General features: G+C 39.1%; 5 protein-coding genes across 5 annotated transcripts in view; 1 reads left to right on the top strand and 4 right to left on the bottom strand.

Annotated features, from left to right (window-relative positions):
- The window catches only part of znf593 (zinc finger protein 593), a 122,460-nt gene that overhangs the window by 81,718 nt on the left and 16,343 nt on the right, over window positions 1-24,399 (top strand). The gene's annotated exons all lie outside the window — the stretch shown is intronic.
- Window positions 8,891-10,558, bottom strand: LOC306840345 (large ribosomal subunit protein uL13-like). The gene is given in 7 exon segments (XM_079369568.1): window positions 8,891-9,003; window positions 9,006-9,050; window positions 9,053-9,125; window positions 9,484-9,543; window positions 9,729-9,814; window positions 10,203-10,304; window positions 10,502-10,558. Coding segments are annotated over 6 exon segments (414 nt in total). The 5' UTR covers window positions 10,276-10,304; window positions 10,502-10,558; the 3' UTR covers window positions 8,891-8,926.
- On the bottom strand, window positions 11,186-14,391 carry LOC306840344 (large ribosomal subunit protein uL13). The gene is made up of 7 exons (XM_079369567.1): window positions 14,291-14,391; window positions 13,606-13,678; window positions 13,353-13,418; window positions 13,059-13,160; window positions 12,010-12,095; window positions 11,766-11,825; window positions 11,186-11,435 (listed from the first exon to the last, which is right to left on the bottom strand). The coding sequence occupies exons 1-7, from the start codon at window positions 14,309-14,311 to the stop codon at window positions 11,226-11,228; spliced, it is 618 nt and encodes a 205-aa protein (XP_079225693.1). The 5' UTR covers window positions 14,312-14,391; the 3' UTR covers window positions 11,186-11,225.
- Window positions 15,672-17,227, bottom strand: atp5if1b (ATP synthase inhibitory factor subunit 1b). The gene is made up of 3 exons (XM_079369382.1): window positions 17,069-17,227; window positions 16,263-16,375; window positions 15,672-16,158 (listed from the first exon to the last, which is right to left on the bottom strand). The coding sequence occupies exons 1-3, from the start codon at window positions 17,150-17,152 to the stop codon at window positions 16,017-16,019; spliced, it is 339 nt and encodes a 112-aa protein (XP_079225508.1). The 5' UTR covers window positions 17,153-17,227; the 3' UTR covers window positions 15,672-16,016.
- zmpste24 (zinc metallopeptidase, STE24 homolog) lies at window positions 18,075-22,619 on the bottom strand. Its single transcript, XM_079369214.1, has 9 exons — window positions 22,204-22,619; window positions 21,397-21,543; window positions 21,014-21,217; window positions 20,755-20,907; window positions 20,487-20,628; window positions 20,173-20,348; window positions 19,926-20,030; window positions 19,694-19,837; window positions 18,075-19,609 (listed from the first exon to the last, which is right to left on the bottom strand). Exons 1-9 carry the CDS (start codon window positions 22,309-22,311, stop codon window positions 19,385-19,387), a joined length of 1,404 nt encoding a protein of 467 aa, XP_079225340.1. The 5' UTR covers window positions 22,312-22,619; the 3' UTR covers window positions 18,075-19,384.

Genomic DNA, 24,399 nt, shown 5'->3' with positions numbered 1-24,399 from the left:
CTCTCTCGCTCTGCCTGCTGACAGGCTTTATAGTGAGTAGAAGTGAAACCCAGTTTCTCTGTCGCAAGAAACTCGGTTAAACTCTTCTCATTAACTACAAAAGCCTTTCAAAAGCTCTCACTGCTTTATTTGGTTTGTTAATGAAATGTGCCACGTCTCCTCTGGTGCTTCACATCTCGTCTAATTAAAAGACAAAACAGGTTTTGAATACAGATACATTTCATTATCTGATGGGATTTTTTTTTAATTCTTTAAAGTCTTGGTAAACAGCAGTTTCAGGATCTTAAGCTTCAGTAATGGGATGTATTACTGATTGAAGTAGAAAAGAGAGGTGAGTCATGATGTCACATAGCTTAGCTCTGTTTCAACTAGCTTGATTAACATTTCTTTCAGGAACTAAAGTTTCTACCTAATGAAGATAAAGCTCCCATAAAACATATATTCTAATGTAAAGTTTCTTCAGATGGTGTTGATTATAAGTTAAACCCTTTGTTGATTTGTCGTTAACTATACACTTAATAGACTTAATTAAATAACCCTTTGGGTGTGGGTAAACTAAGCAAGCGCACAGGGACAACTTCTACACTTTAATGTCCGTCTCCAAGAATGGAATCCAATCACAGTCGCCTACATGGAGCATCACCCACAATACCTTGACAAAAAGCTGGATCTCTAAGATTTCTGAAACGTTAATGCAATGGTATGAAGGCTGATGTAAGGCTTTTAACAAATTACACCAAAGTTGCATGAGACCAATGTAACCCCGCCAGGCTTCCAACTTGTCTGTGTTTTGCGTGCCAAGCGTTAAAAAACCTGACACCCTCTGTATTTTCCTTAATCCTTCGCAACTCTGTTTTTAGGACAACTCAATCAGTGTTCGTGGAATGAAAAGCAAAAGTTCTTTACACTCAGCATAGCTACAGTATTGACGTCAGCACAGTCACATCTAAAGCACACATCCAGTGAACACAGGTACGAGCTGCCTGAGCAGAAAACAGATGGCTGGAAGAAGTTTTTTTTTTTTTATTTCTGTGCATGGCTTCACACGACCTCAGTGAACAGGGAGTGTATGAAAAGAGCTGGCGCAGGGATTGTCTGCTCTTGCAGTGCTGGATGAGGAGCATAGGGGATTCCTGTGTTCACAGACTTTTTTAGAGCAGTTCTGCATCCTACTTAAAAGAATTTATTCCCATGGGTGTGCATGCATGTTGAGTGTTTAGTGGGAAGGCGGACGTGAATGCATATTTTTACTAGTTCATCCCATAAATTTCTCAAGAATGTTCCATGTACAGCTCATACAACCTGAAATACTTTCCTGAAATTATCTGAACCAAACCTCAGATGGTAAGTGGATTATCTTCAGTGAGGGGAACAGATATTCATTGGAAATGTATCAACAATATAAACAGCCTTGCTCATTATTTGTGTCACTAAAGGTCATCTTACAAGGGCTAAAATGGCCTCCTCATATCTGGGACAACAGAAAAACATTTTATGATTTCACAGTTTCCATTACAGGATTCAGATTGATTCATTAGAGAGGGAATTTGTTCTGGATGAGCTCCATCAGTCAGGATGATTTCTGACTGTGCATGTATATATGTGTGTGTGCTAGGAGGTAAATGGCTGCATCTGAGGCTTAATGGCCTACGTGCTGCTCTGCCGAGAGGTCTGCTGCATACCAGGACGAAGAACTTATTAAACAGTTGGTTCATGCTGAGGGACACTGAAAAGGGAAGCTGTAAAGCCCTCCATAGGCCCCTGGAAAAAACATTAACTCCACATGAAATGTATTGTTTTCATATAGCTTACATCTGAATGCTTTCTCAATGGACGATCAGCCGTTTAAGGCTCCGTTTTACATCACATAGCAGGATCTTTATCTGACGAGAAAAAAATGTACGATGTGCTTCCTTCTTGGATGTAATATCATAAAGTAAAGTGTATTTCCTCTGCGTTTGGAGTCATACACGCTACACTGTAAGTGCCTTCCCAAGAATCAATATGCAGCAATTGTTTATTGTTACTCAGAGGCCAATTCGGAAAATCGTTTCAGCCCATCAACTTTGATAACCGTGCACAGTTACTGCCTTTTACCCCCCCTGTGCAAAGTCAGGTTACACAATCAATGGAGCTGCATAGCATGTGCAAAAAAACAAAATCAATGATGTCAAAAGATGAGGAAAGAGTGCAAAAACGATTTAGGACTCTCTCTATGGTTTGAATTGAAACAGTTCTGAACAAAGGCATTTCTTCGTCTTTTTCCGTTCTTGTTATTTTCTCCTGTTAGTCTTCCTTTGATATTTTCTGGGTTTCACAGTTGAGATGTTTGTTTTATGTTACGATCAGTCAGCATGCCAATAGAGCAGTTTGACCTTTTTATACAGTCATTGGGATTTAATATGATCACACGCTGGCTGAAACGTTGGGTTTCTATGAATTGGCTATTTTCCAAATGAGTGACGTATATATTGACGTACATATTATATATATTTATTTATTTTTAATTGCTTTCTATTGCAAGTCTTTCATTCAGAGATAAAGAAGGTTAAAGCTGTCATCATGGTCTCTTGTGATCTATATTCTTTCCTTCTTCAGTGTAACTCCAATTGATTATGAATAAAAGGTCAAGTGATAGATCTATGAAGATAATGTATGCATTATTAATCGTGTTCCTCAAAATGTCAAATCTTAGCGCCAATGCAAGAGTAGAGATATCAACCCTCAGAACAGACCTGTTGAGTTTTAAAGTCGACATTAAAGTACTCCTTGAGATCCAATAAGATAAGATTTATTAACCAAGGTACCCAAAGTAAAATCCTCGTTCTGAAGTAGCTTGAAAAAGAAACGATAAGAACAAAGAAGGCTGCTTTATATACCAAGCTCACTCGGAATTGTATCCTCACAGCGGCACACTGTTATGATTTAATGATAAATTGACTTGTATAAAGTGCACACTGATGATTGAACTATGATTTAAAGTGACCATCAGATTTAACTAATCCCATTCATGCATTTTTATACGCTGCTGATGAGGCCGCGGGAGCAGGGATCGAACCCCCTGAACTTCCGGTGGGAGGCAACTGCATGTCTCAACCGAGCCACAGCAGCCCCCTTTTTATAATGTTGTTAGAAAAAGGTGGTAAAATTATGAAGGTGAAGGGCAGTGAAAAGACAGAACACTGAGGTCTTCTTGAGGTACTCATTATAATTACCAAATTAAATTTGGTCGAAATTAGATTTTTGATGGAATAAAAATGTTTTTAATGGCCTTTAAGCAGATCATCTATCTCAGTCTTTATAATGATGTTACCATAATCTGAGATATCAACGTGCCACTATAAAATCTAAATCTGAGAACTCTTTCCAGCTCACCAGGATGACGTTTGTATGATTATCAGATGGAAGGATCATCCAAGGTTTCAAGGTTTCAAGGTTTTCTTTATTGTCAATTCCAAAATATGTCAGACATACATACCATGGGACCCTTGTGCATTTACACTACTGAAGGCTCTTCTCTTGTTCAAAGACATGCTGCCATGGAGGCACATTGAATGTACAGAGAATTGTAGCACAACCTTTCAACAACTCTTGACTTTGAGCATATGTGAAGTGTGTGTGTGTGTGTGTTCCTATACACAGGGTGCTTCATTACAATGAAGTTGATAATGGTTTCTGCGATTGGTCATTCCCCTTCCCTGGATCTCAATTTCTGTTTCCAATTTGTGACTCTCCACTCCCAGCAGCATTCGCTCACACCGTCTCTCTTGTCTGAAAGGTACAGCTGCTCTGCTCTGTAAATAGATATGACTTTGGTATGCCTGAAGAAATCGACTTGACTCCCTGACATTCTTGATCATTTCAATTACACTCAGAGGTCAGTGAATATATACATGTATATATATATATACAGTATATACACGTGAGGGCACAGGCATACGCATCTTCATCTCCTGTGTTGAATATGTTTCACAGTGCTGCACAACTCGCACATCAAGTGAAAAGGTTTTTTGAAAGGTACTCAAGACATCTCATCAGCAGCTTTTTGTGTAGGCTGAAATATGTTTGTGCATAGTGCAGTCGTAAGCAAACGCCACCACACGTGCTATTTCTCCTGAACACGTTTTTTGTGCACACTCCATTGAACAGACTTCTAAAATTCCTGGCGGAAAGATGGAAGAGCGCGGGGAGAGCTACAGCTTCCTTAAACAAAAGTAGCAGGCAATGAATATGTTGCTCTGCATGTCTATTTTCAGTCACCCACGATGGAAGTGTCGCCACACAAAGCCATATAAAAAACCAGCAAACGCACTCGCTCTGTTACAATCTACTTCAGTGAGGAAAACGATAGTGACAACCAACTCAAACGATCTCCTCAGGAGGGCTCTTTACCTTCCACTGTGTGTGAGCATGGAGCAGGTGACAGATCTGTGGATCTATACACGTGGGTTTGCAAACAATTTAAAGTGTCCTGATTTGAAAAAAATCTCTCTAATCTAACAACCAGATAAGATACAAACAGCAGTGTGTTAACGTCAGTCAGAGACTCACTCAAGAGAGATTTTACTCTTGAGCGAGTCTCTTTATTTGATAGATTAGGTGTAAGGAGGTTTATTCTGTCGGAGGGCATGACGATGACAGGTGTAACAGGGAGGACTGAGGATGACGTGGACGACTGGAAACAATCCTGTGGATAGCCGGCATGTTAAAGTGATGATCCTGAAGAAGGGAAAAGAGAAGAAGGGTCAGAATAAATCCATATCTCAGATTCTATCTGGTTTATGAACTCGATCATATGTAAACTGTTTGGACAACATTGTGTCCTGTGTTGGTATCTCAAACCTCTTGGAGTGTTATTTGGGAAGGTTCGCTGACACTTGACAAGATTCAGGAGACTAAGATGGCTTCAGTGGAGGTTGTTTATATATGACTCAGGATGATAAATGACATTAACAGCACACATGTAATACAGTCTCTGCTAAGCCAGCTCTGCCGACGGTCCCAAAAGCTTCATATTTATTCTGCAAAAGCTTCTGATGAACACAGCCAGAATGCGAGGCTACAGACAGAGGAGAGCCGACACTAAGTCTGCTAAACAAGAAACACTCTAAGAAGTAACAACAAAGTGACCTTAGCTGTCAAAGCAAGGCCAACCCCATTAGTGAGCTGTTACTGCACTGATGTGTGGTGTTATCCTATCTGCAGGCAACTCTTAATCTTACTGAGATGTCTGTGAATGTACAGAGAAACAGAAATCCCATCATGGGAAGAAGTTTTGATGTTGGCTGGATGATGTCCACAAATGTTTGATTGATTTTCAGTCCTGATTGTGCTCCTGTGTCTCGTTGTCCACAAACAGCAACCTCCCATCTCGGAAAATGAAGCCAATGCGAAAGGGGAAACAAATATACTATATTATTAATAGTATTAAATTACATCCAGTTCTTCAAATGTATTCAAATGTAATGAAATATAACTTGAAAGTTGAAAGTAGACTAGAAAGCAGATTATTTCTTATATTGGTTTATGGTTAACAAGTACACAATAGACTATGTAGACATTTGCATGCCTTGGTTTTCTCTTTAAAGTGACGCATGATAATAATCCTAACGATATTTAAATAACATCAGACGATATGAGGTGACACCTGAGGACATGATGATCCCTCTCTTTCTGTTTGAAGACTAATTCCCTGCACAACATCGACATCAATAAATAAGTATAATTGGTTTCAAGAACACACTTCTGAGGAGAGAAATATATGAGATATATGATATATGAGAGAAAAATATGACCAAGATTACATTCTTGTGGCAGATGTGTTGCGTTCGGGCTCCTGGTTTATGGATGACTGCATATTACTTCTCAGTTAAGTCCTTTTTTTTTTCCAGATTTTCCTCGAGGGAATTATACGTCTGACCGAATTCACACTCAATCTTTTTTCTTCTTTTATTTGCTCCTTATCTTTCCGTTATACTTGCTCAAAACCAGCCTCAGAGGCTTCGAATACATTTGTTCCCATTCAAGGGTGACATCAGTAGAGGCTGGAAAAAAACTTCACTCAGACAACTCAAAGATGGAGTCGGCTCTTCTGCCATGCCTCTGCAAACACCCACATCCAAGAATTTCAAAACATTTTGTATGGTTAAATGACATGATATTTAAACAGAGCACTCTGACAAGCTTTCTATGTGCCAATCGGATCTAAAAAAAAAATCATTCCTTAATGACTCAACAGTTTAAGCATGAGTTAGTGAAAATGAGACTACTGACAAATCCAATCATATCTTCTAAATCCGGTCAGATCAAGCTGGAAAGTTACATCTCATTAAGTTTGATGGCCTACATGGCCACTTACAGACTAAACCCATTCCCAGCACCTGGTGATTGGTTAAGTTGTTTTCAGTGTGTCACAGACTTTAGATTAATTTTTGTTTACTTGAACTTACAGCTACAGAAACTCTTTCAAATCCCTCTTGCTATAATTGTGTTGGATGTGTTTTTCATAAAAGAGCTAGAGCCCCAGCTCTTCTACGATGACGATATTCAGGATGGTTTTGATGCTGATTAGAGAGCAGCTGTTGACCCTGTGTTTTCCCTCTGTGCGTTGCCTGTCAGCACCTGAGTGTCCAATCAGACTTCAAGCTGTTTGTTTGCGTTTACTGACATTTCCTCCTCTCTCGATCCTTGCTTGTGATGTACTTACGCTGTGATGTTCATCGCCTTGGATACAGGCATCTGCTAAAAGAATTGTAGACAGATTTTTACCTCCACCATTCTCTCCTATTACCTGTCCCACACTTCACCACAAAAAGCAGAGAGAATTGAAACTTCAGTATAGCTTTACATCTCATCCATTTTACAGGACTGTGTGTTGTGGCTCCCACACAGACAAGCAGTCCCAATCTGAAAGAGAATATCAAACATGGGCCAGCCAAAGGAAGAGGAGGAGGAGGATTGTAATTGTTGGCGCACACAATAGGTTGTAGTTCTGCAGGAGCAGTTGAAGACAATCACAGTATTTTCAATCGGCCTCAGATGGTGTGATTAGGGAGCGATCTACAGCAGGCGGCAGCGTCCCAAAAAATCTCATTTTAAGGGCAGTTACAGTGATTTCTCCATCTGTTTGCTGGAGATTTCATGTCGCTCCTTAGCACAGGTACACTATAAAAAGAGATACACATTAACTGCTCAATAAAACTAGAATAACCAGTTTAAATTGAGTAGATTCAAATAAAGCACACAAACAAGCAATAGCAATTGCTTACAATATAACTTTCAAAATAAAGCTTATTGTATTCTTAGTGCAAATACTTGTGATATCTTTCTTATATCGTGGCGTAACACCATCACATTATAGCCTACATTAACATAACATACATGATTTACTTTTATGTCGCTGCTGTCTTTGTCTCTCTGGATTACTTTGCTTGACAGTTTTGTTTTGTAATGTAGCATCATAGACTGTAAATATTAGGTGCAGCATACACCTACAGGTTGTCATAAACATTACAGTATAAAACAAGTCTCCCTGTCTTTGTCAACCAAATGAAACTGTTGAGTTAAATCATCCCCACTTTGCCTTGTGACCAGATAGCTGCTAAACTCAAAAGAAGAAAAAACGGAAGTGACAGGAAGTGCTCATCAAATAAAAACTGGCTAATTCTACTGAGTAGGATTCATTAAAAAATCTCTTAATTTAGAATTACATAAACAATGACTATATTTCATGCAACCAAAATAAGCAGATATCTCAAACATTTGTTTTAAAGTTACTTAAATTATTGCCAAAGAATCAAGGACGCATTTATATTGAATACATTTTTATCAGATAAAGTTAAATGTACATGACTACAGAATCATTTATTGCAGTGTAGACGGGCGTCAGACGGTCGGCAGTCAATGCATGGAAAGCCTATCCCAAGGAGGGTGTGTGTGTTAAGGAATATAGAAATCTTTTAATCAGTTCAATTTAAAAAAAAATATATGTACAACCCCGAGAGGCAAAGAAGAACAGGAGCGAGAAAGACAAACAGTTAAGTGTTAAACAATTTGTCTACTTTTGGTATTACAAGGAAATCTTTGTGCTTTATCAAGAACACAAACATTTTGCTCTTATAGTAAGTCATTCAAAATGAGGAACGGCACAAGCAGTGCCTGATGTGGATATAGAAAATACAAGCCAACAAAAAGTTTAGCTAATACTGCACTCTGCTGGTGAAGATGCTGAACTGCAGTACGAGTAAACCGTTCATCACTTCACCCAATTATGCTAAAAACTAAGAATGTGGTACTCGAGGAAATCATCCTGTAATCTGTTCAGTCTTTGCGTCTCCTAAAATCTAAGCCATGAGCACAAAAACAATCATCCCCCACATACTGTCCTCAGACACTTCAGCAGATTAATATATATTGCAGAATCTAAAGGAAACCGCAATGTGAACAGGAAATCTTAAACTGCGTAGACAAATGATTTGGTAGGTTATTTGCAGAGATTCAAAGCTTGACTTCAGAATGCACATTAAAAAAAAAAAAAAAAAAGTCATCTATTGGACCTTTACAGGCCTGAGGAGGAGATACTTAAAGGTTTATACGATAGCCAGTAGAGCAGAAATAAAGATGCCCAAAGGTTCCAGGCTTCTCTTTGAATTTTGTGGCAAAGTGGCAACAGGAGAGGGGGCAGAGAGACTTAAGTGCTTTGAAGGAGAAGTATATGGGTTTATAATCAAAAGTTTGCTTTTCAGTAATAGACTGATCTAACCAACTGAACTGCCGCTAACTCTAGAAACTTCACCAGAGCAGATATGTGATGCAACTTGCTGTATGCAAAGAAATGTAACTTGGAAGTGGAGTGTCATTCATTGAAGAGGAATGAAAAACGGCAGGAAACTTTATATGTGTATTTATATTTATTGGCCAGAACAGCTCAGACAAGGACTCTGTATTGTTTCAGAACATCTGTGTATTTTGCAATCTTGGCCTCAACGTTCTTTTCTGCCCGGTCAGCTTGTTCACCGTCTTTGTCTTAGCGTAACGGACCGTGGCTTTATCTTTTCCTCCAGGGTGGCTGTGATGGCCTGGTACTTCCAGCTGACCTCGTGTGCAAGACGTCCAAGGAGGGCGAACTGATGGGAGGAGGAATCAAAGTCAGTATATTTCGTTTGCATCACAGCTGAAACGCTGACAAAAGTTGAGTTTGTTTAAAGTTATTTTAAACAGAAAAAAACCAAGTTCACTGTGTTTTCAAAATGAATGTTTATGGGTTCAAGATGAGGCACAAACGGCCCCCCCGACTCGACTCAGAAATCAGATCCGAAAAGGTTTGTCTCATCAATAGATGATCAGCTTCGGGATAAAGTGCTCATCACTGTCAAGTCAGAACTGTTTTCCTTTTTTAAGCACCTTTGTAGATTTCACAGACAAATTAAGCTCTACATTTAAAGTCGAACATAGAGAGCTCTTCATCAAATGTTTCGGACTCACCTTGCGAGTGGGCTTCAGACGCACAATCTTAAGAGCAGCTGGAACAACCATGCGCTTCCTCTGTGGAATAAATGACAAAGTCAGTAAAAGAAGAACACACGTTGTCTCTACATTGAGAGGATAAGCATGTCTCAGAAATGTATTCTTTTCATAATCAATATTCAAACAAGGTAGGTAAGGATTAGGAATAACATCACAGACAGCTGAGGTGAACCCAGAGCCAAACACATGGAGAGAAACGTCACCTTGTCATAGGGCGGAGGAATACCATCGAACACCTTCAGCCTCTCCAGAGCAGCCTGGCCTCTCTTTGTTTTGTGGGGCAGCATACCTGATGAACAAGAGACGTGTTAGTAAGATACATTTTCTAAAAAGGAAACCATTACAGCGAGCTTATAAGTATCCCAGCACAAATCAGTCTCACTCAACTCAGCAATCAGATCCGATAAATTTGTCTCATCAAGAAATGATCAGTTTCGGGATAAAGAGTTCATCATTGTTAAGTAGAAACGTGGGCTGGGAAACTACATAAAAATCTGTTCGGTTGACTTTCTTGGCCACCAATCTACAGCCAGTGTGTACAGTTAGTTACTTGTTGCATGTTTCGGGCTAAACCGAACGCCTGTTCCACACGCAGCTCTCTATACAGCACCAATAATCTTTCAGCAGTGAGATAATTCCACTTCAAGTTTTTATGTCAAGTAGTGCCACATCCTCACCTCTGACGGTCCTCCAGAAGATCCTGCTGGGAGCTCTGAAGTGGTACGGTCCACGAGAGGGGTTGGTGTTCATCCTCTTACGCAGGAAAGCCAGGTACTTCACTGTCAAGTTACAACAAGCACATTTATAAACGCTTCATAAAACTGTACAGAGAGACGCAATATAGTGACGTAATGCTGAGGTCTCAGATGGTAGTGCATGTAAGATATTTCATGGTCAGTTAAACTCAAAAAATATACGTTGAATCATCATCACTGACAGCAGTTTATTCATGAGTGAACATTAATAAAATACTTACGTTTGTTGCGGTAGAAGTTTCCAGAGATGTTGATTCCTTCACATCTCACCACCACCACTTTGTGTCCTACAAGAGGAAACAGAAATTAATGCGAGCAAATAGAATAAAGACATGCAGACGTGTCTGCAGCCTGTCTCAGATGGTAGTGCATGACAGTTTTCACATGGTCGTTAAACTCAAGCAGGAGAAGTAATGAGACATCGACTGATTTGTGACTTCTTCAGTCACTTTAGCTAAACAGTAATAGTGATCAAATCTTTACATGTAAATAAATTACTTACCCAAGAGGACCGGTTTGGCCACGATGGCAGCAAGCCGGCTGAGTGAAAGGCCCCTGCCATCAAGCAGCAGATTCAGGGAGGTGTAGAACTGGACTTCAGAACACTCAACTGGTCTATTTGACCTTTACTAAACTGAGGGCGACAACTCAGGCTTAAACATAGTTTACAATTTCAACAGACGACTTACGTTCTTTTAAAGCCAAGTATTCATCCTAAGAGTGAGTAAAATGTTTGCTCGTCAGTAAATTTAAACTTATCTATACCAGAGCTGATATGTGATGCAACTTGCCATTTACAACAAAATGTGCCCGAGCAAACTAAGAAAACTTAACCTGCATTTTGTATCACCGGTGTTTGAAGTGGAGTGTCATTCACTGAAGAGGAATGAAAAACGCCAGGACACTTTCTATAAACGTGTATTTATCTTTATTGGCCAGAACAGCTCAGACAAGGACTCCGTATTGTTTCAGAACGTCTGTGTATTTTGCAATCTTGGCCTCGACGTTCTTTTCTGCCTGCTTGGTCAGCTTGTTCACTGTCTTTTTCTTAGCGTAGCGGAGCTTGGCCTTTTCTTTTCTCTTCTCCTCCAGGGTGGCTGTGATGGCCTGGTACTTCCAGCCGACCTCGTGTGCAAGACGTCCAAGAAGGGCGAACTGATGGGAGGGATCAGAGTCAGTATGTTTCATGTGCATCACAGCTAAAAAAAATACCGACAGAAAAAAAAGAACCAAGTTCTGTGTTTTCAAAATGAATGTTTATGGGTTCAAGATGAGGCACAAACGGCCCCCCCGACTGAACTCAGAAATCAGATCCGAAAAAGTTTGTCTCATCAATAGATGATCAGCTTCGGGATAAAGTGCTCATCACTGTCAAGTCAGAACATGTTTTCCTTTTTTAAGCACCTTTGTAGATTTCACAGACAAATTAAGCTCTACATTTAAAGTCGAACATAGTGAGCTCTTCATCAAATGTTCAGGACTCACCTTGCGAGTGGGCTTCAGACGCACAATCTTAAGAGCAGCTGGAACAACCATGCGCTTCCTCTGTGGAATAATGACAAAGTCAGTAAAAGAAGAACACACATCGTCTCTACATTGAGAGGATAAGCATGTCTCAGAAATGTATTCTTTTCATAATCACTATTCAAACAAGGTAGGTAAGGATTAGGAATAACATCACAGACAGCTGAGGTGAACCCAGAGCCAAACACATGGAGAGAAAGGTCACCTTGTCATAGGGCGGAGGAATACCATCGAACACCTTCAGCCTCTCCAGAGCAGCCTGGCCTCTCTTTGTTTTGTGGGGCAGCATACCTGATGAACAAGAGACGCGTTAGTAAGATACATTATCTAAGAACCGTTACGGGGCACTGGTGGTGCAGCCATGTATCGAGGCTATAGTCCTCACGTGGGCAGCCTGGGTTTACGTATGTCCTGTGTCCACTTTACCGCATATCCTTCCTCTATAATATAAGGCGCAAATGTATATATACATTTTTATTTTTAAACACCCGTTACAAGCTCATAAGTATCCCAGCACAAATCAGTCTCACTCAACTCAGCAATCAGATCCGATAAATTTGTCTCATCAAGAAATGATCAGTTTCGGGATAAAGAGTTCATCATTGTTAAGTAGAAACAATTTGTGCTGGTTAAAATTAACTTAATTATGCAGCTTTAAACTAAAATATGACTAATCAAAATCTTTGCAAGCTTGATTCTTAATTTAAAGGTGCATTATGCAGTTTTGGTAGAGAAAAGTGAAAGTTGAGTCTGTTGTATATTTTCACAACTTTAAACAAACTGTCCTCAGAGGAAAATGTGGACCCTGTAACACTGAAGATAAAATGCTTCAAGAGGAGTTATGGTGGAGGGTCGCAACAATGAAACGTAACTCTTCTGGTAGCCTTTAAGATTCAAAAAGTGTTCCAGGGACCCATTGTATTCTTTGAATAAAGTCTGTGCATTTAGTTCAGAAAATACAGCACAGAATTGTTCCACTTCTATAACTTTCAAATCTACATTGTGAACTTTCCAAACCGGACATCAACCAGGGCATACAATCCACATGTAAGCAGACCGTAATGTCAGCGCCTTTTCCACACGCAGCCCAAACTGTAACTTTACTTTCCTCCATATGAATGAAGTCCAGCAAACTATATTTAATTTAAGTCTACCAGAATGGATAGTTATTTTCTTAATTACCGCACCAATAATCTTTCAGCAGTGAGATAATTCCACTTCAAGTTTTTATGTCAAGTTGTGCCACATCCTCACCTCTGACGGTCCTCCAGAAGATCCTGCTGGGAGCTCTGAAGTGGTACGGTCCACGAGAGGGGTTGGTGTTCATCCTCTTACGCAGGAAAGCCAGGTACTTCACTGTAATGTTACAACAGGCACATTTAGAAATGCTTCACAAAACTGTACAGAGAGATGCAGTGACGTAATGCTGAGGTCTCAGATGGTAGTGCATGTAAGATATTTCATGGTCAGTTAAACTCAAAAAATATACGTTGAATCATCATCATTGACAGCAGTTTATTCACGAATTAACATTAATAAAATACTTACGTTTGTTGCGGTAGAAGTTTCCAGAGATGTTGATTCCTTCACATCTCACCACCACCACTTTGTGTCCTACAAGAGGAAACATGGACAATTAATATCTGGGTAATAAAACAAAGACATGTCGACGTGTCTGCAGCCTGTCTCAGATGGTAGTGCATGACAGTTTTCTCATGGTCGTTAAACTCAAGCAAGGGAGGTAATAAGATCTCATCATCGACAGTTTGAAACAACTTATTTAAGAGACACTTTAACTTACCAAGGAGGACCTGTTTAGCCACAATGGCAGCAAGCCGACCGAGCAAGTGGCCCCTGCCATCAAGCAGCAGAACCTGCAGATACGAATGAGAATTATAGATCAGTCTAAAAAAAAAAATACACGCTTCTGTTAAACTTGTACGAACACGTTTGCATACTGGTCAAAAGCCTCACTATTGTTCAAAAAAAAAAATATATATATATATAATGCATAACTGGTCACAAAGACACTGTTAAAACAGTAACTCCTGAATGAAGACACCTCACCGCACGAGCCGGGTTATAAACGGCACATGGACGCTGTGCAAACTGGTGACGTTAGCTTAGCAACGACGTCAAAACTTTAAAAAGACGAAAAGTGTTACGTTTCGGCTGTGTTGGATAGCAAAAGACTCGGAAGAAAATAGAAATGTTATGCTCTTGTACCACTTTTAACCAGCGCTTTTACATATTAAGAAACAACTCGAGCTAAAAGAAGCTAACGGCGTGATGAAGGCATGTCCGCACAGCTACGGCTAGCTGTCTCAAATAATCCTAAATCCAAGCCTTTAACGAAACAGTAAACAAAAGCAGACATCACGATTAGATACCTCATCCTTATTGACTCTCGTTTAACGACTTAAAACATCATCTATCTCCCTCGAAGACGACTAAAATTAGATAATGGTTCCGCTGCAGTTACCCACCTTATTGAACCGGTCCGCCATGATGTGCGAAAAGAAAGATGCACGGGGCTGCTCCCAGTAAAAGGCAGGGGCTAAGGGGAAGTGACGTACAATAAGCTTTTCTTGCTCGTGCCCGCCTTCGCAAAAACAACGCTCTATCGCCGCCCTGATGTACAGGACGAGAAAGTGCATACAAAACATTTTCATACTTACAATTAGCCTCACGTTTATACTTTAATCATACTATTGTTATTATAGCATATTTATATTAGATTTATATTAGATTTATATTATTACATTTATATGTATTTTATTTATATTCTATACATTGCACTGTATAATATAATATTGATGTACTGTTATCACTGTTGTTATTATATTGTATTTTTTATATTTATTGTATTCATTGCACGGAAGCATATAACTGAATATTGTATCTATTGCACTATATTATATTATACTTCACAACTTGCTGCCTCTGACAGCACATGTCACTTTAAATCATCACTCGTCACTTTAACCTGCCATCCACTGCACATCATTTCTTTATTGTCCCAAAGAGCTCACCCTATCATGTATATAGTCTTCTGTATACATCTTATTCTACTATTTTTCAAATTGTACTTATGTTATAATTTTATTTGGTTTTATACTTTTGGATTTCTGTATTGCTAACAATTTGTGATCAATAAAGTAATATCTTGTCTCATTTGATGCTATTTGTCCTACCAAATATTTGTTGTCAGAGCCTCTAGTTTGACACTTACATGTTTATCTTAACAAAATAATATACTCGCTTTAGTACAGGTCTAATGTCAGTGTGTTTCAATTTGTACATAGGGTTTCTGTTATGATTCCCGCAGGGTTAATGTACTGTCATTGTTCATGGTAACGGTCTAATTTTTACTTGTACAAGGTTAATTTTTTATCTATGTTGAGATTTCTTTCAATAAACCTATTGGGTCCTCCTGTGTGCCTTGTAAACTACACCTATAGGTTATTTGAGTATCCTTCAGGATCAATTGAGTAGATACCTATCCATCTATATACTCCCATCATGTCATTTGGTTACTTTTTTGACTTTACATTTATTTCGGGTTATACAAAACTAAAGCAGAAGATTTATTGAATTCATGAGTGTCTTTAAGAGCCAGAGGAGAAATGTTTCTTAAACAGATCTGGGATTGTGTCATAAATTACATTTTGCATGTATGTGATTATTCCTAATTTGGGTGGCGTGATTGTGGTCATGACACTTTCATTGCTGAGTACCTTCTAAAAGTGACATTTTAATGAACAAGAACTTCAAGTAATGATTACCTAATTTGAAAGTTAATATATGTAATCTGACAAAGAGATTGTGAATGAGTTGTCACAAAACGACAGCACTAAAAGCTACCACTTCTATTTACATTACAGATTTATTCACACATCACAAAGAAAGACAAGTTGCTCTCATTTGTTTCATGAAATATATATATGCTTTTCCACTTTGGTCATTTGCCTGCGATAATTTAGTCACAAAAAGGGGAAAGGGTTGTAAGAGTTGTACAGCGTGCCACAGCATATAATGGAAACAATCAATATTTTAGGAATAGTTTTTAATAACTTTCAAGCATTTATAGAACGATCACTCGCACATTCATGACTGTCTCGGTAACGAGTGCATGCAGCAATCAAAGTAATTAATACAGGCGTCTGGCTGGGATAGTGAAAACACCATAACTTTTAATTAGGACGGTTCCACTCAGTCATCGTGCTTCAGTTTCCTGATCTTTCCCTTATGACGGTCAATCTCGCGCTGCAGACGTTCAATTTCCTTTTTGTGGTGGTCGATTTCTTCCTGGTGGTGCTGCTTCAGTGCAGCCAGCTGCTCCTGCTCCTTACGCCTTAGAAGGTAACATCAGAGAGGTTAAAAAGATCAACAGTGAGAGAAGTTCACAATGTGAATTTTTAGTTTACAGTTGGCTACTACAACAGAGAGCAATCATACTTGAAATACATCTCCTCCTCAGCGGCCTGTTTCTTCCCCATGGCTCCGCCTGCCTCTCTGATGGACCCTCCACCGCCACCACCTTTACCTGCACCTTTGCCCAACTCACCCAGCTGTGAAAGGGTGGGGTCGCAGTGACAAAAGAAATGTTTAGTATGCAATCAAAGAGAGAAAAAAAGAGGCCTTTCGTGGGCCTGTCAGGACTCTGTTTTGCAGACCTTAAAAGAAAAGTATTTATAAAAAAGTATTTCTCAAAGTTTTTTTTTTTTTTTTTAACCAAGATCCACCTGTGTGATGTCAAGGACAACCAATGTAATCTGTTTACTGATCCAAAGGTCAATTTTGTCTTTCATTACAGAAAAGTCAAAGTTGTGTTTTTGTTTACAAGGTGTTAACTCATAGGTTTCTGGAACAGACGAGAACACGTATTGTGACAGCCAGGCACTAACATGCTAACTCACTTCCTGGTTTTAGGACTGAAAACTACACCAGTCTATTGATTTCTGACTGAGTAACCTTTACAGGTAACAATTACTATTTTGATTCGGACATTAAAAAAATAAATCCTCTTCAAATCATCCCTGACATGTTGGTGCATGTCTGTCGCACTGAACAATGCTCTAAAAGCCCCCCAAAAACAACAAATTATTTTTCACAAGAGTTGAAGCTCCACTGGTGTTAAAGACAGTTTGCTATATTTTGTAAAAGCACATTAATGGATTTAATTCAAACACGACTGTGTCACAGTTCACTGAATGCAGCGTTTCAATCAGCTGATGTTTTTCCAGCTCTTTTTTTTTTTTTACCTGGTCGGCAAACATTCTCAGCTGAGAAGTTACAAAAGTCCTGATGTTAGGCCTCAAAAGCCTCGCCATGGTTAACTCCCACATATAAAAACAACGCAGCTGAAACTCACTACGGGGAACGTGCCCTTGTCCTCAGAAATACACGACAGGACGGCGCCATTATTAACCAGACGGGGAGTCGGGGGGGGGGGGACACGACGAGCAACACGGCGGTCTAATGAGAGAGTAAGGTGGGAGAAATTATTTATATATTGCTTAATTAAGACATTAAGTTACCGTGTATGTTCATATACCGAGCCAAGTCATAAAATACATCGAACAAATGACAATACCCCTCTTTCATAATGGTATGTTCCTGAAAAAACGAACAGAGGGTGACGTCACACGTTCCTCACGTAGCAGCTCACAGACCTTTCTTTTTATTTATTCATGGCTTATTTTATATCCTCCTGTCTGTACTTTATATGCGCTTAAATGGTTGTAATCCAGCTTTAACGTGATCTACATGTGATTATATCTATTTTCCGGAAGTATTTGTTCATTAATGTCATTTGAATAAAGTTATTTGAAGAAAAAAAATTGACATTTTTCTTACATTAACTACTACTAGATCTGTAAACAATTTTCTATTTAAGTTTCTATTTGTAAAAGTATACTTGTATACTAATGTTAATTTGGTTATTTCATTTGTTCTAATTCCTTTTTGTTTACATAAAAAATGTTAATGAAGTGTCTTCCATTTACAATGATCTAATTCTGATTCTTTTCCTCAAGTTCTTTTTTTAAATTTTGTCTGACTATGCACTAAATGTTCATAATAAAAATGTTTTAGGGAAACTCTTACACACACCAGTTAATACAATATGCCATGAATTATTGTCCTTACACTAACGCTCATTACATCTGAAATGTGAAGCCCAGGTTGCTCCATGACCTTTACAACACAACACCTTTTCTGTACTTTTATTGTTGAAGTTTAAGTAAAACATCCATTTACCACAAAAAATGCTTTGAAGGATTTTATTCATTGCTGCAGAGACAGTACACAGTTCCCTCATTGAACAAACCAAGCACTGACTTAAGTGGTGAAAGGAACCTCGCAGACTTCATTCCACAATTTTTCTATGAATATTTTGCTTTTCAGGCAACTCTGGGCTCACTCAGCCCAATACCAAGAGAAGAAACTAAGAAACATTGTTCAACTTAAAAATTCAAACCACATTCAACATTGTTCACAATTCACATCATATGCCATTTCTCTTTTTCATTAATGTTACATATGTACAGGTATGGTTGGAAACTGCTTAAGAAAAAAGTAAAACAAGCCCCCCGCCCCCCTACACTGCAAGTAAAAAATGAAAATCACAAGTCTAGCCTAAATTAAAATAAACATTTCCGCACTGCTCTGTTCATCATGCGTCCATTATCTGAACTCAAACAGAAAAGGTAAAAGGCCCTGAAATTTTCATCCAGTGACAAAGTATTTTTATTCTTTTGCAAAACTGTTAATTTGACATGACTTATGTTTTTACTTTGAAGCTCACCTGAAGATATTTCCATAGCGACAGATTCACCTGAGAGGCAAATCAGTCTGGCCTGTGTATCTGCAAAAAGCCTTGTCATGAGCGTGCATGAAGTTGTCCATCTCCTACCCATGATGTCATTGTGCCATGATTTGTTGTTTATGGTTGTTGTTTACTCAGCAGTGAGTGAAAACTTCTTATACTGTTGGATTAACTATTTTTAGGTTTTAAAAAAATACTCTATTCCCTTTAACATTTGAGTCATGTAAACATCGCAACAAAAAGTAAGCGATTCTGAGAGAATTATTTCAGATTTGAAATGGGAAATTTCTGTTTTTATAGAATACATTTTTAATCAAATTGCCCAGAAATAAAATTAAATATTTAAAAAATATAGCTCAACTCAATCTGCAGAAGTGTGACCTGTGCTCTGACAATAGCTCTTGCTAAACACACATTGCCCAGAAGCTTTCAGTGAGTGCATGTAAGGCATTTCTCGAGAAAGCCGATTCTTTAATTGAAGTTTTTTTTTTTTTTTTTTTTTTTAGACTGGCTTGTGCTGATATGTTTTGGTTTTGTTTAAAATAAAGTTTCAAAAGGGAACAGTGGAAAGTATGGAAATATGGCAAGCAGAGTATTTAATCAAAGAAGATTAAAACAAAAATAAAGGGGGTGGTAGGTAAGAAGAAAAAAAACAAAACAAAAAAAAAACTAGGGTGCATCACAGGGCCAGTAGCGGTCTGCGGAGGCCCTTCGGAGGAGGCAGCGCTTGCTCCTCCCCCTTCCAGCCCCGTCAGTCCTGCTTGATGCTGCCCAGCGCTCTGAGGCGCTCCAGGAGGGGAGGGTGGGAATAGTGCCACATGGAGAACAACCAGTCGGCCACGGGGAAGCCCAGGTTGTCCTTGTTGAGCTTGATGAGGGCGGAGTATAGTTCGGAGGCTTTGCCCATCGCGCGAGCAAACGCATCTGCCTGGAACTCAAACCTGCGACTCAAGACGGTCAGACAGAAGGACAGGAGCTGCATGGAGAAAATATAAGACGTCTGTGAGGCATATGCAAATATGAATGAAGTGAAACATTAAAAGGACATAAAGATAGTCACCTCATTGTAGGGGGAGAAGATGAACTGGAAGATAATCATCAAGCCTATTAGTGTGGGTTGGCTGTCAGTGAAGCCGAAAGCCACAAACAGTTCTTTACGTCCAATCAGGACAGCAAACAGGGAGAAACACAAGAAGGAATTCATCTGCAGAAAGAACAGAGATAGAAGATGTTCCAGACATAACACTGAACATTGGTTATCAGTATTTGACAGCTGGGACAAGAGTCCTCACCTGACTGATGACGATGTTCTTCACGGTGTGGCCGAGCTTCCAGTGGCCGAGCTCATGACCCAAGACTGCAAGGATCTCTGGGTTGTTGCATCCTTGTTTCTTGTTCTGTGAAAGTATTTTTCAGGTTTACAAAACAGAAACAAGGAAAGTAATGATTAAATTAAGGCCCCATATCAGTCGTACGCTAGTCCAAAGTGCTTAACAATCCTGTTCAATCTAGTCTGAATAAAGTTTAAAGCTCTGTGACCTTGGGCTTGGCTTTTGATTCACTCGGTGCGTCCTCTGTCTCCTGCTGCTCCGTCTGAGGCTCTCCAGCCTTGTTCAGAGGCGAGTAGTCTTCCAGCAGAGTGTCAAAGAGCACAATGCGTTTGTTTTTGAAGAACCCGTAAAAGTACGCATTGCTGTGCGACGAACGCTTGGAACCTGCAAAAAAACATTTGAGAGGAGTTCAACTGGTAGAAGTGCTCGACAGTCTGTGGTGATCACATGATCACATAAAAAGAATCAGAAGAACCTGAGGCTTCATTTGAAATAACACCGGATTCAGGAGAAGTGCTTTACCTTCAACTACATACACCTTAGTGAGGGGGAAGCTTATACTCTTGGCCATGGACTCAATATCTGTCTTCAGCTCTCCTTCTGGCAGAGGAGTGAACTTATCAAAGAGGGGAGCAATGTAGTCAGCATAGATCGTCACAAGTACCTGAGGACACAGGAGAGAGACGAGCACTTTGTATTATTTTTAAAACACTTTCAAACTGCAAAAGAAACAACGCGTGTTCTACTTTTTTTCTTTTTTTAAGATGGTGAGTTGAGTTTTTGCGCTAACCAGAGACACAGCCAGGGTAAAGAGCCAAGCGTAGATGAAAAAGTAGTCCCCGCCGATCTTGATGATGTACAGGAGCAGTGAGGTCACGGGCAGCAGGATACACTGGGTCACAACAAACTTCTTCACAGCGTCCTTCAGAAAGAAGCCTATTGTCTGAGAGGAAGAGAAGACATTCATAGAAAACAAGAACGTGTTGGCTTAAAAAAAATAAAAAATAAATTCAGCACCACAATGTGCGAGAGCCTTTCCGTTAGCGTACCTGCTGATTAAAGCCGTGCTTCTCTTCAATGACAAATGTGTTGTACAAACTCCAGGGAAGTCCGGTGAAGGCGCTGAACAGGGTGGCAAGTGTCAGAAACACAAGTGACTGGATGATCTCGTACTCAGAACCCAATCCAAAGCGAGTCATCACAGAACCAGCCACGCCCCACAGAAACGGGATTCCTCCCAGGAGCAGGATCAACTGAAACGTTTTTTTAAGCATTATATTTAATATCAATAAAACTACAAGGAATTATCACAGAAATGCTAGACTGCACATTCAGGAGAGCAGAAACAATGCTGAAGTATTTAACTCAAAATAGTGACTGTTGGGCTATACTGGTAAACGAATAGAAGCAATAATTATACTGGTTTTCTTACCGTCCCTTCAGTCTCAGAATAAAGTCCAGACCAAAAGCTGAAGTTGCTTTTATCCAGCTGATAAAGACGAGACTTCTCAAACGTTTCAGAGTCCATAATCTTGCCGAGCTCCTGTGGCACATTTGTTGTCAATCTGTATATCCTCCTCTGAAAAAAAAAGAAAGGGAACAATAATTAATCTAAAGTCAACACTTACTAAGAAAAAAATTAGTAAAATAATCCTAAAATGTATTTCATTGGCATTTTATCATACATCCACTGCATCTGAAATCTAAATGATACTAGACTGAGGAGGTAAACTAAGGCATAAAAGGCAGAGCACTAAACATAACTATTCAATCCGTATATGCACTATTTACATGATAGTGTTGATGCAATTTATACAGATTTACATCTTGAAGTTACTGGCCATTTTAAAATATTTCTTTATGCATATATATATATATATATATATATATATATATATATATATATATATATATATATTTTATATTTTCATGTCATTTAATTTTGCACTGTGTGATTTTCTCTGCTATTCTGTTTTGCTGCTGTAACCCTGTAATTTTCTCTTTCTGCGAGATGAATAAAGGGTTATCTTGTATCATTTCTGACATCCTGAAAAGGCAAATCTACAGGATATTCAGGTGTGCAGATTTAACATAAAAAGGCTGACAGATGTGTGTTTTGCTCTATATCATTGCCCTGCTAATTTTCAAGAGTTGTTTAACAATATGTTGGAGGATAAACTGAATGATGATGTCCTTTCTCTCAGCTGCTCAGTTTGATTCAGAGACATGTTGGACTCACCTGTCTGTAAGAAAGGTAAGCCTCCCACAGGTAAACTGTCCACGAAAACCCCAACACAGCATAAAATATCTGCTTCTCCACCGGGAGCTCAAATATTGATTCAACCATCTCTGCTCTGTGTGGTTGGTGTTTTTTGGGTCTATGTTCCTGAAGCAGGCTAGCCGTGAAGCCTGTTGTCTGAGCAGCTCCTTAGCTTCCGCTCTGCACACACACGAACAGGAAGTACTTTAAAGTTCAACGTGTCCCCTCGTTAAATGTACACACACCGACTCGAAATGTTCACTCTAATTTCGTGACATCCAGTTTCCATTAGTAAGTCGAGGCTTTACCAAATAATATATATATTCCATCCATTCATGCGAGATGTGAGCCCGACCCTAAAGTGTGGCAACGCAAACTGTCCGTGTCGAAACTAAAAGTACTTAAACTTTAGTTCCGGGCGTCAATTTCAGTTTGGATGAATTTGTTCTTAAACCGATTAAAATAACCATTTTTTAAAGGGTAATGACGGTTTAATATCTTCAAGAGACCCTGCAGGGTTACGGCATGATTTATTTGGAGGAATATGCATTTATTAATCGTATATGATGTGGGATTAGAAATGGGGGGGAAAGGCGTTTCTGAAAGTCATGATGAAACAAGTGAAAATTGGGCGACACTCGGTGGTGCCTGAAGAAGTGGATAAACTCCTTATTAGTCCGCAAATAATGTTTTTATGTCCCATTTTACTATTTTTTTTTATTATTATTTCATTTTGTCACTTATTGGAAAGGATAATACGGATATTGATGATAAATGTAAGTGTGACAGAATCTGTTCTATTTTACATCTTTTATTCAACAGTCAACAGCAATACATTTTAAGCCTAATTTTAAATATTTTAAAGTCATTGTGTGTTACAAGTACTGGTAGATGTTATTTCTTAACATTATGAATTTGAAATATGTGATTGGGTTAAAAACAAGATTGCTTAAAAAAAAAAACAATTTCAATGCCAGAAAGGTGCATACATTATATAATTTAAAAATAATAATAATCTATGTTGTTTAATTCAAAAGAGTTCATGTGTTTTCAAATTATACTGTGTACTTTCAACAGACTGACTTAACTGGAAAACCTCAGTAAGATGTCAAGCATCACAGCACTGTGTTCAGGTTATTATTGAGAGTGAAGTTTAGTAGAAAGGATGATTTAGTAGTAGTGTGTTTATTTTACTGAAACTGTCCATTCTCCATCCTCTGTAGCCTGCATGTTGATTGATTTGTAAAATGTCAGGTGTTTGTAAAAATTAATGCATGTGCCATGACACAATCTGAACTTTAAAGAATCCCTTAAAGAGAGGACAGGACCGAGATCAGTGTGTCCACAGAGAGGAAGTGAGAGATAAAAGTAAGCTCTCTGGACCGACCGCCCTCCTGCTCGCCTCCCCTCACTCACTGAGAAGGTGCAACATTTCAATTGCATATTGAATCTTTTTGGGGTTTTTTTTGCCATGGTTAATAAATCACATAGGCTGTGTTCACACTGCAGGCAAAAGTCACCTGATCCCGTCTTTTTTTTTGACAATTTGATCAGCTCACAAGTAACATGAAATCAGACCATTTCAAATCAGATTTGGGCAACTTTAAAATGTAGAATACAAAGGTACTAAAATGCATGAATTGAAATTCAGAATTTAACATTGATACTTGCAGTTTGTGAATGCAGCCTGAGTCACTCTGTGATCTGGTATAATGATCAGTGGGCCTCTTGGCTGCAGTTGGTCACATTTAATCCCTCCCATGTCTGTAAGCTAGGTCTAAAGTTACTTTGTTTATACATTTTAACAGGGTGTAGAGACCTAGTTTTGCTGCTGTACAATAAATGGGCCTGCAGAACTTAAACATCTGATTCAGCTCTCTACACCTTCACTGCCTCATCTTTTAACAGACTGGCCAACCACCACAGAAAGGAGACAGTGAAATGGTGATTTTAATGTTTGTTCTTTGTTAACCGCTATAAATACACCAACCATTAAGGGGATGTTTGCATATAGGCCACAGAGTTTCAACATCGCCTGAATAATGTTCCCAAAGCACAGCTGTACAAGTTATTCATCCAGGTGCTCCAAAACACACAGGTACTCACCTCCTTCCCCCCCGCCCAGATGCATCCAGTACTCCTTTACTTCTAGGTGCACCAAACCGCTTTCAACCT

This window comes from Symphodus melops (genome assembly GCF_947650265.1).
Source record: "Symphodus melops genome assembly, chromosome: 19".
Lineage (NCBI taxonomy): Eukaryota > Metazoa > Chordata > Actinopteri > Labriformes > Labridae > Symphodus > Symphodus melops.
The sequence above is the reverse complement of the archived record's forward strand: the minus strand, read 5'-3'. Positions and strand labels throughout refer to the sequence as shown.